The 16,026-nt window shown below is 32.7% G+C and overlaps 1 protein-coding gene across 1 annotated transcript in view; it reads left to right on the top strand.

The window, feature by feature from the left end:
- Positions 1 to 743: 743 nt before the first annotated feature.
- The window catches only part of LOC143879385 (uncharacterized), a 29,012-nt gene continuing 13,729 nt past the window's right edge, over positions 744 to 16,026 (top strand). Inside the window, exons 1-4 of the mRNA XM_077381742.1 lie at positions 744 to 886; positions 1,934 to 2,053; positions 3,528 to 3,684; positions 4,097 to 4,159. Coding sequence (XP_077237857.1) covers positions 1,947 to 2,053; positions 3,528 to 3,684; positions 4,097 to 4,159 — 327 coding nt within the window. The 5' untranslated portion in view covers positions 744 to 886; positions 1,934 to 1,946. The remainder of the gene's footprint in view (positions 887 to 1,933; positions 2,054 to 3,527; positions 3,685 to 4,096; positions 4,160 to 16,026) is intronic.

Genomic DNA, 16,026 nt, shown 5'->3' with positions numbered 1-16,026 from the left:
CCCTCCGCTTCGTCTCACTTCTAAGCGGATATTGCATCATGGTATAATGGCTTTCCTAGACGTGTCTCAATATTTCAAGGTGTTTTTTTCCATATAATGGCTCTTTGTTAGGGTTTAGGCAAGGAATCCACGTCTTGCTTTTCGATTTTTTTATTTTTTTTCTATTGATTTCTTGCTGGCCTCCTTTTGTAAGAACTAAGAACTACAAAGGACTTCTTCCATCAGCACAATCAAACTCTCTGGTTCTCTCTAGGGCTGCTTGTATATAGAGAGAGTTATTTTTCATGGAAAATGAATTTTTCAGTGTTTGGTTTCCTCAGTTCCCATGAAATTATTTTTCCGAAAAATAAAAAAAAATTCCCCATTTTCATGGAAATTATTACAAAACAGTTAACCTTGGAATATTTATTCAATGTGAAAAGATTACAAAAATAAAGAATTTTCTTTGTTTTCAAGGAATCTCTCTCTCTCTCTCTCTCTCTCTCTCTCTCTCTCTCTCTCTCTCTGGGTGCTTGTAGTAGGTAGGGAAATATTTTTCATGAAAGACATATTTTCCAGAGTTTGGATTCCTCATTTTCTATGGAATTAGTTTTCCAAAAAAAAAAAAAGAATTTTACTTCGTTTTCTATGGAATTAGCGCACGTGCCTAGTTTAGACCGTTAGAGTTCACAACACAACAATCTCCTCCCTCGCCACGTAGTTTTAGACCGTTGGAGGTGGGGGCACAAAACAAGTATCACTCCCTCTCCAAGCAGTTTCTATTTTCATTTTGGACCCTCTCTCTCTCCCTCTTCAAACAAGTATCAGTCTCTTGCAAATGGCCACAAGAATAATTGAATCCCACTAGAATAATCGGGATTCACGAGCGGCTCTTCTTCTCGCCAAAGTAAGTTCTCTTTCTCACTAATTCCCTTTGTAGAAATTAGGGTTTCTGCAGAACATTTCTTTTCTTTTCTTGATTCCTACTTTCCCTGAATCTTGGCTAATTCGGTATTACAATTTCTTTTTGTGACCTATTATATAATCTATCTTGTAAATTGCTGCGAATTTTGATTTGTTATTTTTTCATATAATCTTCTCCTAAATTAGGGTAAATAATTTTAAGACTTTTGAAGCTTTCTTGATTGATATTTCGAGTATAATTGTCTGTTTTTGAGTTTTGAAAGGGAGATTGTAACTTCTCTTTATCTCTAATTCCCTTTTAGAATTAGGGTTCTTAACCATTAAAAAAAAAAAAAAAGGGTTTCCTAACCCTAATTCCCTTTTAGAAATTAGGGTTTCCTCAGCATAGATGTTGCCTTTTCTGGATTCCTTCTTTCTTTGAATCATGGCTAATCTGTGTTATAATTACATTCTTGAGACTAATTATATAATCTTTATCGTAAATTGGTTCGATTTTTTATTTTTTGATTTTTTATGTTCCTGGGTAAGTAATTCGAGGACTGTTTTAAGCTTTCTTTTCCTTGAAGCTATCAAAATTAGGCAGTTCTTTTCCTGGAAATGATGGAAGAAAATGTTCTTGATAGATATTACAAGTATAATCGTCTAGATTCGTTCTTACTACAACAAACCTAGATTTCTTAGATTTGTTTCTGGATTGATGGAAGGTAGAAAACTGTATTGTTTTTTTTTTCTATTTGGATTTTATCGGTCCATAGCAAATGATTTGATGTGTTTTTAATTTAGGGTTTCAATTTGTTTTTCATCGTGTCGATTCTAAATTACAGCTTCCAAACCTGGTAGTGTTGGGTCTCTGATTTCTGTTTCTCATATATCTTTATTTCACTTAAGTTGGGTCTTGTAACTAGTGGCTAGTCTGGTTCTCCAGTTTTTGAATTTTGCTGTTTTCTTCTTTATGAATTGATTTTTCTTTCTGTTGATTAGGGTTTTGAGGTGGACGTTGTTATTAATTAAGGTTTTATGTGATTTTCAGACGGAATTTGAAGATGGCCAGTGGGCTTAGTGAATCTACAAGCAAAACCCCACGCCAAAGATCTTCTTGCCTCGGGTGTACAAATGGCTCCATCTTCATGTACATTCACAAGAATGCCCGGTCTGTAAAGCAATATTCTTCTTTGATTCCTACTCAACTATGAGTATCAGATTCTTCTTTGACTGCTGTTGTTTTTTATTGGTATTTTCACAATCATTTCTTCTTTTATTTCGTTGGTAATGTGGTTGTTGAAACATGAAACTTGTATGGAAAATGGGAATTTTTAATGCGTTTATAAATTTCATAAGGAAAATGATATCAGCACAACCATGTTTTAATAGTTGCATGGTCCAGCTTGTCTTTTCTCTTTAAACAGGGGGGGTTTTGAGAGCTTTTTGGGAACTGTAGTAACATTTTGACAGCTCTTTAAATACTAAAAGACAAGATGCTTTAGTGGAAATATAATAACATGGTAATACTTCTACTGATATTATTTCCCTTTATATAAACTCCATTCTTAGGTTTAGTTTTAATTATTGTTAAGAAATTTCATGGTGATTGCTCTGCCCTTTGTTTCTAGGATGTGCCATCTGGGGATCATTTATCATCTGATATGAACTGAATGTTTTCCTAAACGGCATGCAGTATGTTCTCTTTATTTTGAACCTTCACTCTATCTAAAGTGATGGCGATCATCTACCAATACGATATTTTTTGCTGTTTGAATGATATTTTTCTCTTTGAATATTCTAACACACTGGTAGACTAGAAAAGATCCAATGTATGTTCCATATTGTTTAGTAGCATAATGGCATTTATAGCATTGGTTTTGGAGGTGTTTTCTAGTTTTTCACTTTTTCCTCCAATTGTAGGCACAAACACAAGATATGATGATCACTATAGTCAATGCCATTCACCAAGTCACCTCCATGAAATTAGGGTTTCCTCAGCATAGATGTTGCCTTTTCTTGATTCCTTCTTTCTTTGAATCATGGCTAATCTGTGTTATAATTACATTCTTGAGACTAATTATATAATCTTTATCGTAAATTGGTTCGATTTTTTATTTTTGATTTTTTATGTTCCTGGGTAAGTAATTCGAGGACTGTTTTAAGCTTTCTTTTCCTTGAAGCTATCAAAATTAGGCAGTTCTTTTCCTGGAAATGATGGAAGAAAATGTTCTTGATAGATATTACAAGTATAATCGTCTAGATTCGTTCTTACTACAACAAACCTAGATTTCTTAGATTTGTTTCTGGATTGATGGAAGGTAGAAAACTGTACTGTTTTTTTTCTATTTGGATTTTATCGGTCCATAGCAAATGATTTGATGTGTTTTTAATTTAGGGCTTCAATTTGTTTTTCATCTTTTCGATTCTAAATTACGGCTTCCAAACCTGGTTGTGTTGGGTCTCTGATTTCTGTTTCTCATATATCTTTATTTCACTTAAGTTGGGTCTTGTAACTAGTGGCTAGTCTGGTTCTCCAGTTTTTGAATTTTTCTGTTATCTTCTTTATGAATTGATTTTTCTTTCTGTTGATTAGGGTTTTGAGTTGGACGTTGTTATTAATTAAGGTTTTATGTGATTTTCAGACGGAATTTGAATATGGCCAGTGGGCTTAGTGAATCTGCAAGCAAAACCCCACGCCAAAGATCTTCTTGCCTCGGGTGTACAAATGGCTCCATCTTCATGTACATTCACAAGAATGCCCGGTCTGTAAAGCAATATTCTTCTTTGACTCCTACTCAAGTAAGAGTATCAGATTCTTCTTTGACTGCTGTTGTTTTTTATTTGTATTTCCACAATCATTGCTTATTTTATTTCGTTGGTAATGTGGTTGTTGAAACTTGTATGGAAGATGGGAGTTTTTAATGCGTTTGTAAATTTCATAAGGAAAATGATATCAGCACAACCATGTTTTAATAGTTGCATGGTCCAGCTTGTCTTTTCTCTTTAAACAAGGTTTTGAGAGCTTTTTGGGAACTGTAGTAACATTTTGACAGCTCTTTAAATACTAAAAGACAAGATGCTTTAGTGGAAATATAATAACATGGTAATACTTCTACTGATATTATTTCCCTTTTCATAAACTCCATTCTTAGGTTTATTTTTAATTATTGTTAAGAAATTTCTTGGTGATTGCTCTGCCCTTTGTTTCTAGGATGTGCCATCTGGGGATCATTATCATCTGATGTCAATTGAATGTTTTCCTAAACGGCATGAAGTATGTTCTCTTTATTTTGAACCTTCACTCTATGTCAAGTGATGGTGATCATGTACCAATACGATATTTTTTGCTGTTTGAATGATATTTTTCTCTATGAATATTCTAGCACGCTGGTAGACTAGAAAAGATCCACTGTATGTTCCATATTGTTTAGTAGCATAATGGCATTTATAGCATTGGTTTTGGAGGTGTTTTCTAGTTTTTCACTTTTTCCTCCAATTGTAGGCACAAACACAAGATATGATGATCACTATAGTCAATGCCATTCACCAAGTCACCTCCATGAAATTTGGGCATTTGGCTGCTAGGCTTTGGATGCTCTGCTAGGGTTTTAGGCCATTGCCAGTTGGATGATGCCAACTGGGTCGCTCTTGTATTTAGAATAATCTCTATTAATTTACAATTTTACATGTCAATTTGAAGCTATAAACTTTTGTAATTAGTCTAATTGGTTATAATTAGTAAAAAGTGGGTATAATTTACTCTTTAGTACGAGAAGCAATGAAAACACGCTGAATTTCAATGCCACTGATGTGAACTGTTCCTATTAAACATTTATAGCTATTAGTTGAGAATGATGAGTAATGACTAACAACACTAAGCATTAACGTTTGCATGCTTGTTTTTGAACTGAACGTATTAAACATTTATAGCTATTTGTTTGAGAATGATGAGTAATGCCTAGCCTGATAAGCATTACCATTTGCATGCTTGTTTTTTGTACAGAACTAAATGTGCGGAAAAAAGTATCTAGGGTTGACTTCTTGCAGTGGTAATCACTATTCATTGTGAGGGGTATACTGCAAGATGCATTCATGCTGAAAGCTCACGCCCTTATTAGTATAGGCTTACTGATAGGGGTATCGAGACTAACATGGTAAAAATTAACATTTGCATGCTTGTTTGCGAATTTAACGTTTAATTCTTGTTTGAGAATTGAACGTATTAAACAAAGGCTATTAGTTTGAGAATGAAGAGCATTAACAATGACTACCCTGATAAGCATTAGCATTTGCATGCTTGTTTGTTGGTACAAGAACTAAATGTGTGAAAAAATGTATCTAGGGTTGACTTCTTGTAGTGGTGATCACTATTCGTTGTGTGTGTGTGTGTGTGGGGGGGGGGGGGGGGGGGGGGATACTGCAAGATGCATTCATGCTAAGCTCACGACCTTATTAATATAGGCTTACTGATATAGGGGTATCAAGATTACTGCTAGGGAAAGTTTAAGATTTTTTTTTGTAGGTTGCCTGCGACAAAACCTGAGACCTCAAGGTTGAGGACCAGATCCTCAACCATTGAGCTACAGGCCCCAATCCCAAGGAAAGTTAAAGTTGCTAGGCAAAAGACATACTTTCTGTGATAGGAAGGAGGAGCCTTCTTTTTCGTAGTAGATATTATTAATAGAGCGATATGCTCATCGGATGAGGAACCCGACGGCCTCTATTCGTAGTAGATATTATTAATAGAGCGATATGCTCATGGGATGAGGAACCCGATGGCCTATCTTATTCAGTCTATGTTGATCTTTCACCCCTTCCCTAAACAGATGCCCTACCTGATATATTACATATCATTCAACTAGCCCGAGAATGGGATGAGTTTGATGGCCTTGCTTATTCGGTCGAGTGGATTTGATATGCAATTGCTGCTTCCTGAGGGCGACGTTGATTCCCTACCTGACCGTCAAGTGGACAGGAGTTTCTCGACTGTAATTCCCATGAGCAATAAATAAGCTCATGGATTTGAACTCATTGTATGTTGATCTCACCCATGCCCCATGTAAACGGATGCCCTACCTAATCCATTTCAAATCATGCCTCTAGCTGGGCTTGAATCCTCGTAACTTGAAGCAAGTCATTGAACTACCGTCAAGTAGTTCAATCGAGTGGACAGGAGTTCCTCGACTGTAATTCCCATGAGCAATATGTTCATGGATTTGAACTCATTGTATGTTGATCTCACCCATGCCGTAAACGGATGCCCTACCTAATCCATTTCGAATCATGCCACTAGCTGGGCTTGAATGCTCGTAACTTGAAGCAACTCATTGACAGGAGTTCCTCGATTGTAATTCCAATGAGCAGTATGCTCATGGATTTGAACTCATTGTATGTTGATCTCACCCATGCTGTAAATGGATATGCCCTACCTAATCCATTTCAAATCATGCCACTAGCTGGGCTTGATTCGTCATAATTTGAAGACTCATTGAACTACCGTCAACTAGGTAGGAGTTTCTCGACTCTAATCCCTACAAAAAATTAGGCCAATGAGAAACATTTTTGCATATAAGATGCTCCAATTGTTTTTTCTCTTTGATTTTCCCCCTCAACTACTTTGAGATGTTGGGTCGTGCAACAGAAAGGTCCATGGTTTATATTTTCAACTATTTTAAATGTAGCATTTTACTTTATAATTTTTAGGGTTTTGTGGTGCCTGTGCCGGTGCCTGCAATTTATTATTTTTATACTTTTAGAATTTTATTTTTCATTTACATTTGTTACTTATTTAATTATTTGTTGTTTTTCTAGTTTCTTTATTTTTTTATTGTTTAATATTTATTAAATGTGTGATTTTCATATTTTTTGAATTCCAATTCTTTTAGATTTTCTGATTTGTAGTTTTTTTATTAGTACTCCAAATTTTAGAATAGTTTTTGGTCTCTGTTTTTAAAATTAATCGCTTGGCTTCCTCAGGGCCGTGTGAAGCTTAGCTTGCTTTAGCAGCCACATGATGATTCAAGTTTGTTGTGGTAGGTGTAGAATTCAGTTCACTAATTGTGAAACCTCAGGGCCGTGTGAAGGCTTGCTTTAGCAGCCACATGATGATTCAAGTTTGTTGTGGTAGGTGTAGAATTCAGTTCACTAATTGTGAAACATTTAATTACTCGAATTTGCTGCATACCTGTGTAACGCTTTTAGACCTTTTGATTTTGTTGTTTTTTTATTAGTATTCCAAATTTTATAATAATTTTGCGTTTCTTTTTTATATCTTGTCACTCCTTTTGTTTTTTTAATTTATCTTATCTAATTATAACATTTTTATGGTAATTTTAATATTTTTTGTGTTTTGTGTTTTGTATTTTTATTTTAATTGTTTATTATTATTTGTGCTTCTTTGCATTTGAAATTATTGGTTAGTTTTTTGCTTTTGGTTAGTTTTTTACTTTTGATATTTTCATGATTAAGAGTCTTTTACTTTCATGTTTTTATTGTTTTATATAGTAATTTTAATTGTTTCTTTATTATTTTTATGACATTTGAAACTTATTGTTACCTTTTTTTTTTGGTATTTTCATGTTTAAGTGTTTTTACTTTTATGTTACTTGTTATGGTTTTATTTTGTTTTTTATATTTTCATACTTAAGTGTTTTTTATTTTTTAATTTTATGTTGTTATTATTTTGTTTTATTATATTTTCATATTTAAGTGTTTCTTTTTACTTTTATGTTTCTTTATTATTGTACTTATATTCTATTTTCATTTTGGAAGGTTCTTTATAACCCAATTAGATTCATAATTTTTCCTTTTTTATTAGTTTTATATTTTTTCTATGTTTAATCTATATCTTTACTCTATTATTTTATTTTCTATTACCATTGAAAAAAAAACAATTTAAATTTTTTACTTATTTTTCATACTTCTAAATTTTATTTTTTGATTACCATTTGTTGCTTTGTGTTTATAATTACTATTATTATTTTTTTAATAATTTTAGAATCTTCCTATTTTTTTTCTAATTTTAATATTATTAGTTTAAATTTTGGGAGTTTGGTATTTTTGTACTTATAAAATTTTATTCTTCTTTTACATTCATTAGTCTACACTTCACACTTCGATTTTAATCTATTTCATTTTATTTACACTTCGATTTTGCTATGTTTCTAGAATTTTTTCTAAATGATTTGTTTTTTTTATATTTTCTGTTCTACTAGTAATATATTCATTTAATGTTTTCTTAGAAGGTTTTTAACATGTATTTCTTCAATTCTGTTCCAACTTATGTTTTATTGGAGGGGGGGTTATTGACGATTTTTTATGTTTTTTTCTAGACTGTTATTAATGGTTGTTTCTTTTAAATATATTTCTTATGTGTTTCATTATTTTTGATCATTCAGGAGATTATGTGACAATGCAAAAAACACAAACGAGCAATAAAATATTAATATCAATAATTATTATAAAGTTATGAATAATAACAAAACTGCAAAAGCAAAAAAATTAAAAGTATCAGAAAAAGGGGATGCATAATATTGAAAGTTATAATAATGTAAGAAGTATGAAAAACTGAAAACGATGCACAAAAATAGTTAAAATTCTAAAAAAAAAATACAATTAAATAATACAGAAAACACAAATGCGTAACAGACAGACCCAAAAATTGTTATAAAATTTCGAATACAAATTAAACATGAAAATAAAAAATCTAAAAGTATCATAAAAAGGATACTTAATTTAGAAAATTAGAATTTAAAATTATGAAAAAATGAAAATTGGCAAAATAATTTTTTTTTAATTTTCTCAGAATTTTAAATTTTAATTTTTAAACTTTTAAATTTTATTGCTAACCTCTATGAATGGTGTCAACTTTACATTCTTATTAGTTATGTTTTTAGTTCATAATTTTTTTGATGTTTTAACAATTATCACAACATAGCAAATATATTAAAGAAATAAAATTTAATAAAAGCAGTTGATACTTAAACTAATAATATTAAAATTAAAGACTAAAAGACTTAACCAAACAAACATAGAAGAAATATGTTTGTTAACTAGGTCATATTTCTTTTATGTTTGGTTAAGTTTTTACGTTTTTACTTTTATTATCATTAGTTTTTGTTTTAATTGTTTTTCCTAAATTTTATGTTTATATTACATTTGCTATTTGTAATTGTTATAAAAATATCCCATGAAATCATGAAATAAAAAAGTAACTAAAAATAATGTAAAATAAGATGCCATTCGTAGAAGTTAAAAATAGAATTTAAAAGCAAAATAATTAGAATTTAAAATTATGAAAAAATTAGAGTATTTTATTTTGTTTAGTTTCATTATTCACTAAATGTATGATTTTCATACTTTTACATTCCAACTAATCTATATATTTTTTTGAAGATGTCCAACTATCTATATTATTTCCCCCCTTTACCTTACTTTTAGAATTTTTATTTGGGAGATGATATTTTCACCCCTCTTGCATTACGTGCACACCCCCCTTATAACCTGATTTGACGTGAAAAGTGGGCAACTTTATGTCAAATCACGTTATAGGGGGGGGGGGGGTGAAAATATCATCACCCTTTTTATTTTTGTAGTCTTATTAGTATTCAAAATTTTATAATGACTTTTGAGTCTTATTTTCACATTATAATGTTTTAGCAAAATTATGAAAAAAATGTGCTTTCTTTTCTATTCCACACATTCTTCTGAATGATAAATACTCAAAACTTTTAATTATAATGTTTTGATTCAAGATACTCTAGGAATTATTGTGACTTTTTTTTTGCGATTTTTATATGTTTTTTTCTAGTATGTTTTGGTTGCTTGTTTTTTTACTTTGCCTTATCTAATTATGACATTTTTATCGTGATTTAAATTATTTGTGCTTGTATTCTATTTTTATTTATTTTTATTTTTTTTTGCATTTGAAATTAATTTTTACTTTTTAAATTATGTCTTATTATTTTATCTTTTGACAAATAATATTTCCTTGTATATTGATATTTCATGTTTAGGAGTTTTTTAGTTGTTATTTCTTCTTTGTTTTGTTTAATTTTAACTATTTTATTTTAATTTTGTTTAAAATTTAAAAGTTTTATAATTTTACTTTTTATGTTTTATTTTCTGACCCCATTTGAAAACAAAGTTTTATTTTTCTATTACATTTATTTATTTTAATGGACATTTGTTGCTTTGTATTTATAACTTTCTTTGATTTTTTTTCCTATCGAGTCGTATCTCCTTTTATGATTCTGTAATATTTCAAATTTTATAATAATTTTGGGATTTTGTTATATTTTGTTTCTCCTTTGTTTTTTCAATTTATTGTATTATATTTCCTTATGTGTGAATTTAAGAAGCTTTTACTTATATATTTTTAAAGGGATTTGCTAGGGTCCATCGCAAAAGGCATTTCGCGGCTGGTCTGTCGCATGTCAGACCAGCCACCTCATGAATGAAGACAACAACTTTTGTGTCTTCATTCACGAGGTGGCTGGTCTGAAATGGGACATACCAGCCGCAAAATGCCTTTGTGTGAATTTAAGAAGCTTATGTGTGAATTTAAGAAGCTTTTACTTTTATATTTTTAAAGGGATTTGCTAGGGTCCATCGCAAAAGGCATTTCACTGTTGGTCTGTCGCATGTTCAGACTAGCCACCTCGTGAATGAAGACAACAACTTTTGTGTCTCCATTCACGAGGTGGCTGGTCTGAAATGCGACATACCAGCCGCGGAATGCCTTTTGTGATTGACGCTAACAATTCCCATTCTTAAATGTTCTTTTTATCGTATTATATGTATGTATTCTTTTTATTTATTTTTTAGTTTGAACAGTTAGATTTATTTTTTTCTTTTTGGTTTTTATTAGTTTTGTATCTTTTTATCATTTTTAAACTATGTCATTTTATTTACATTTTGATTTTGTGATATTTCCAGAATTTTTCTTAATGATTTGTTTCTTTTATGTTTAAGTGTCTTATATAATTTTCTATTTATTTTTTGTTTATTCTTATTGATTTGTTTCTTTTATTTTTAAGTATTTTATATTAGAGGAATGATAGAATGAAAGGGGAACCCTTGCAAAAAACCGCTTTCAAGGATGCTCCTATTGGTCAGTTTCATCAAGTGCATTTAAGATGGCGCCGATAAAAGTGGATGGCGCAGAAAAACGGAAACGGCTTTGACTTTTGCTGAAACTGACCAATGGGGTTTGATTTTTGAACGGGCGCCCCCTTCATTCTATCATTTCTCTTTATTTATATCCTATTTATGTTTTTTTTTTGAAGGGATTTTATTTTCTTTTTAGGTATTGTATGTAATCTTTATTTGGAATGTTCTGTATAAACTCATCTAGATTCATTGTTTTTTTTTTTTGAAGGGTTTTTATATTCTTGCTATTTATTTTTATGTAATCTTTATTTTGGAATGTTCTTGATAACTCATCTAGATTCATAGGTTTTCACTTTTTTATCGGTTTAATATTTTTCTGTTTTTAATTTATTGCATTTTATTTACACTTTGATTTTGGGATGTTTATGGAATTTTTTATTTTTTTATTATCAATTTGTTGCTATTTTATTTTTTAGGGTTTTATATAATATTCTTTTTTTGAATGGTGGTTTTATATAATATTCTATTTAAAGAGTTTTCCTTTTTCTATTTTGGTATATTTTTTATTTTTCAAACCATATCATTTTGTTTATTATCTTTTTTGCGGGGTCTGGAGAGGGCTAGATGTATGCAGCCTTACTTTGCAGAGAGGCTGTTTCCGTGACTCGAACCTGTGACCACCAGGTCATAATGGAGCAACCTTACCGTTGTGCCAAGGCTCGCTCTCTCAGTTACTTTACATTTATAATGATCTCTAATTTTTTGTGTTTATTATTATTATACTGCTAAAATTTTGAGGAATGCTTGGGTCAAGAGCTAAAGAGTCGCGTGAAAACACATGAGCAAATGATTAGAACACACATAACTTTAAAATTCGAAAAGGTAAAAGATCCACCCTTTCTTCTGCATACGCCCTCCTCTTTTCTCACCACTGTTCAAAGAGGTAACACCTCTCTGTCTCTGTCTCTCTCTCTCTCTGTGGCATTTTGTTTTGCTTCAGTCCTCTAAACCTAATTCCTAGCATCAAATTCATCTTTTAATCTTACAGTGACGAAAATGATCCATGCAGACGAACCCAACTAGTGTCAGGATTAGACTTAGTCAATGTGAACCGAGTAGATCCTTTCACCTTCTTCATGAAAATTTTCTAAAGGATTCATTAGCTGACCCAACTAGTTTGGGACAAAGGCTTAGTTGAGTTGAATTCAGTTGAGCATTCATCTTATAATCTTACAGTGATGTTTAGAAAAACCTAAACTAGTGAAATTACCCATGTTTTGGGACTCCCCTTATAATAAAAAGGCTAACACATTCCCCGGAGTACTGATAGGCTTTCAAAATCCGTCTCTAGAGATTTCAAACAAGATTCCTGTTGGATACTCCTTGTTTAATTTCGAGAAAATACGATAGCGGTAGTACAACGAGAGTGTTGATAGGATTTCAAAATCCATCTCTAGAGATATCAAACAAGATTCCAGTCGGATACTCATTGTTAAATTTCTAGAAAATACGATAGTGGTAGTACAACCAATTTAATTTCCATTGACCCACTTAGATGAAATAGAAAGTGTAAGTAGACCAAAGAAGAGAAGAACGGGATCTGGCTAGGGAAGTTTTTCTTGTCTGTAGTGACGATGATGGTTTGTTGGTCGAGCTTGAAAATCTGCTGCGAAATCGTTTCGGACTTGAAGTTGGATCGATGGACCGATTCAGAGATTAGCTATTGGCTTGCATTTGCAACCTCTGCAATGCCATCTGTGGCTACTACACACTATCCTGAAAACCCATCCAATCCACCTCCATGGTGGCATACTCACTAGCCTACAAGTCCACATTCGCCATGGTGGCATGCTCACTAGCCTACAAGCCCACATTCGCCATTGTGGCATGCTCACTACGCTACAGGCCCACATGCTCACCAGCCGCCTACAAGCCACCCTTTCCCCATGGCTAAGCCATTTTTTTTTACTGGCATCCGTTGCCAAGCCATTGAAACCTGTCAGTTCCCAAACCCGTATGTTCTTTACTTGGATATCAGGGGTCTCACACTGGGGCTTAGCAGTTCCCAAACCATCTGAGTTTTGCTGCATCAGTACTACCAGCCTACAAGCCACCCTGTCCCCATGGTCGAGCCATTTGTTTTTTGAATGGCATCCATTGCCAAGCCATTGAAACCTGTCAGTTCCCAAATCTTTGTTCCCAAACCCGTATGTTCTTTACTTGGATATCAGGGGTTCTCATACTGGGGGCTTAGCAGTTCCCAAACCATATGGGTTTTGCTGCATTAGTACTACCTATTTCTTGTGCAAGCTCCATGCTTACCGGGATCTTCCTCTATGGTTATAAGTGGTAACTTACCTCGGGTGTCTAGCGCAGTCAATGAAATTTCACAGCCATTGAAGCTCTTTATCAAAGAGAGGGAGGGAGAAAGCGAGGTTGTGTGTGAGGAGAGAGAGAGAGAGAGAGAGAGAGAGAGAGAGGTTTTACCTGTTGACCGATTATGGAGTTAAATCTATTAATAAAAGAGGCAAATATGCGAAAGAAAATGGACAAATCTTTACTTTTGGTATTTTAACTGCTTGTCCCTAGCATTCCTCTTAAATTTTATGTCTCTCTCTCTCTCTCTCTCTCTCTCTGACTTGCTTGTTGCCTCGCCACGTTTCTGGTTTTGAATGCGGAGCAACGTCGCCCGCCTTCAAAGATGCAAGAAGGTATGTCATTTTTCATCCTCATATTTCCCTCTATTCTTCTTCTTCTTATATGTTCTTGCAAATCTTCTTAGTTTTGTCCCTCTTGTTATTCCAAATTTTCAAGTTCTTAGTTTTTCCCCTCTTCTCCCAAATCCCGAGTAATCCAAATTCGTAGCGAAACATGGAAAAATTGGTTTTATCTTCGCAGTTAAAACAGTTCCTCAATTTGATGTCATGGGATCACGGCCTGAGGCTAATAAATCAAAGGCTGATGATGAAATTTCAGCTGTAGTGAATACCAATGAGGACAAAAGACATGAAATACAACATTTAGTACGATTGAAAATCTCAAGCAAAAATGTCAAAATAATAGACCGGGATGAATTCACCTTCAATGTGCCACACATGCAATGGAAGAGAGGACAAAGGCAATACAAGAAGATTGTTCCAATAATAAGATACTCAGAAAATAACCCGGGATGAATCCGTTTTATCTTCGCAGTTAAAACAGTTCCTCAATTTGATGTCATGGGATCACGGCCTGAGGCTAATAAATCAAAGGCTGATGATGAAATTTCAGCTGTAGTGAATACCAATGAGGACAAAAGACATGAAATACAGCATTTAGTATGACTTAAATCTCAAGCAAAAATGTCTAAATGATCGACCGGGATTAATTCACCCTCCAATGTGCCACACATGCAATGGAAGAGAGGACAAAAAGAATACAATAAGATCATTCCAATAATCAGAAAATAATCCAATCAATAATGATGCCATCAAGATTAATCGCAAATAGTAAATATAAACCGATGGCAATTTGTTGGGGGGGGGGGGTTATAACTTTTACAAGTATCGCAGCACTCTCACTTCCTCGCATAGGTGGATTAGTTCACATTAAATGTTAAGTCGAGATATTCTCCTTATATTCTAGGTTTTCGAGGCACAACACAGATAGAATAAATTTCCTCTCCTTTGACCAGACGACCTAATTGACCAATGTCTCACTTCCTCGCATAGGTGGATTAGTTCACATTACATGTTAAGTCGAGATATTCTCCTTATATTCCAGGTTTTCGGGGCACAACACAGATAGAATAAGTTTCTTCTCTTTTGACCTGACGACCAAATTGACCAATGTCTCACTTCCTCACATAGGTGGATTAGTTCACATTAAATGTTAAGTCGAGCTATTCTCCTTATATTCTAGGTTTTAGGGGCACAACACAGATAGAATAAATTTCCTCTCTTTTGACCAGACGACCTAATTGACCAAATGTCCACAAGTAAGCAATAATACGACAGTAGATTTTCAGTAATGTGGTAACTTGTAACCTACCATCTGCAGGAATACTTCAAGTTGTTTGTCAAAGATACATAGAATTGCTTTGATTTGATTAATGTAGCAAAAATTCCAGTAAGAAGCATAGGATGCACCTACTCTACGCATGAGCATGTGCTCCCTAACATATGATAACATCAACCATACAACTAGTATATTCTACACATACCTAAAGGTTAACAATATTCAATTGCATTATAAATGACGACTCCTTAGTCAATTGAAGTACAAAAAATTATTACTAATAGAAAGCAACAAATGTTTGCAATCATTCAAATCTTATCATAGATCTCAAAAGTGTATCTCTTTAGATAAAACATTTTAATGAATTCTAAAGATCTTTTATGACAAGTTTCTCATTGCCATCTAAGCACCATAGAGAATTGTCTTATGTTAATACGACGAATTAAACTTTTGAAATTCATTATCTTTTCTTCCATTAATTGATATTTTATTTGATATTCTAAATTGCATAGATCATAGGGTTTAGAGCTGGTATGAATTCAGTTGGATTTCTGTTCATATTTTTTTGTAAGTTACTCCATTTTTGCAATTTCAATTATGTCATTCTGGATATTAGTGTTAGATTGAGACTGATTTGCTGACGAGGGTTTAGAGCTGGTATGAATTCAGTTGGATTTCTGTTCATGTTTTTTTGTAAGTTACTCCATTTTTGCAATTTCAATTATGTCATTCTGGATATTAGTGTTAGAGTGATTCAAATTAATAGATTCAGACTGATTTGCTGATTATTCTGTATTTTTTTAAATTTTAGTTGCTGCATTACATTTATTTTAGAGCTAACATTTTTCTCAGCATGTTTATGCAAATAGTAGTTGTCTTTTCTTGCTAAGCTATATGAAATATAAAGCTTATTGAATTCATCACTAAACTGAGATAAATAGGTTCTGAATTGATTCGTCACTATAAATAGTAGTTGTCTTTTCGAGGACCCAACAAGTCACTCAATTTGAAATTTTCAATGTTTTCAAGAGTTGG

Source organism: Tasmannia lanceolata, unplaced genomic scaffold (genome assembly GCF_043159265.1).
Source record: "Tasmannia lanceolata isolate RefF3 unplaced genomic scaffold, GAP_Taslan_0.1 ptg000006l, whole genome shotgun sequence".
Lineage (NCBI taxonomy): Eukaryota > Viridiplantae > Streptophyta > Magnoliopsida > Canellales > Winteraceae > Tasmannia > Tasmannia lanceolata.
Note: the sequence above shows the minus strand (reverse complement) of the source record. Positions and strands in the feature narration are given on the sequence as shown.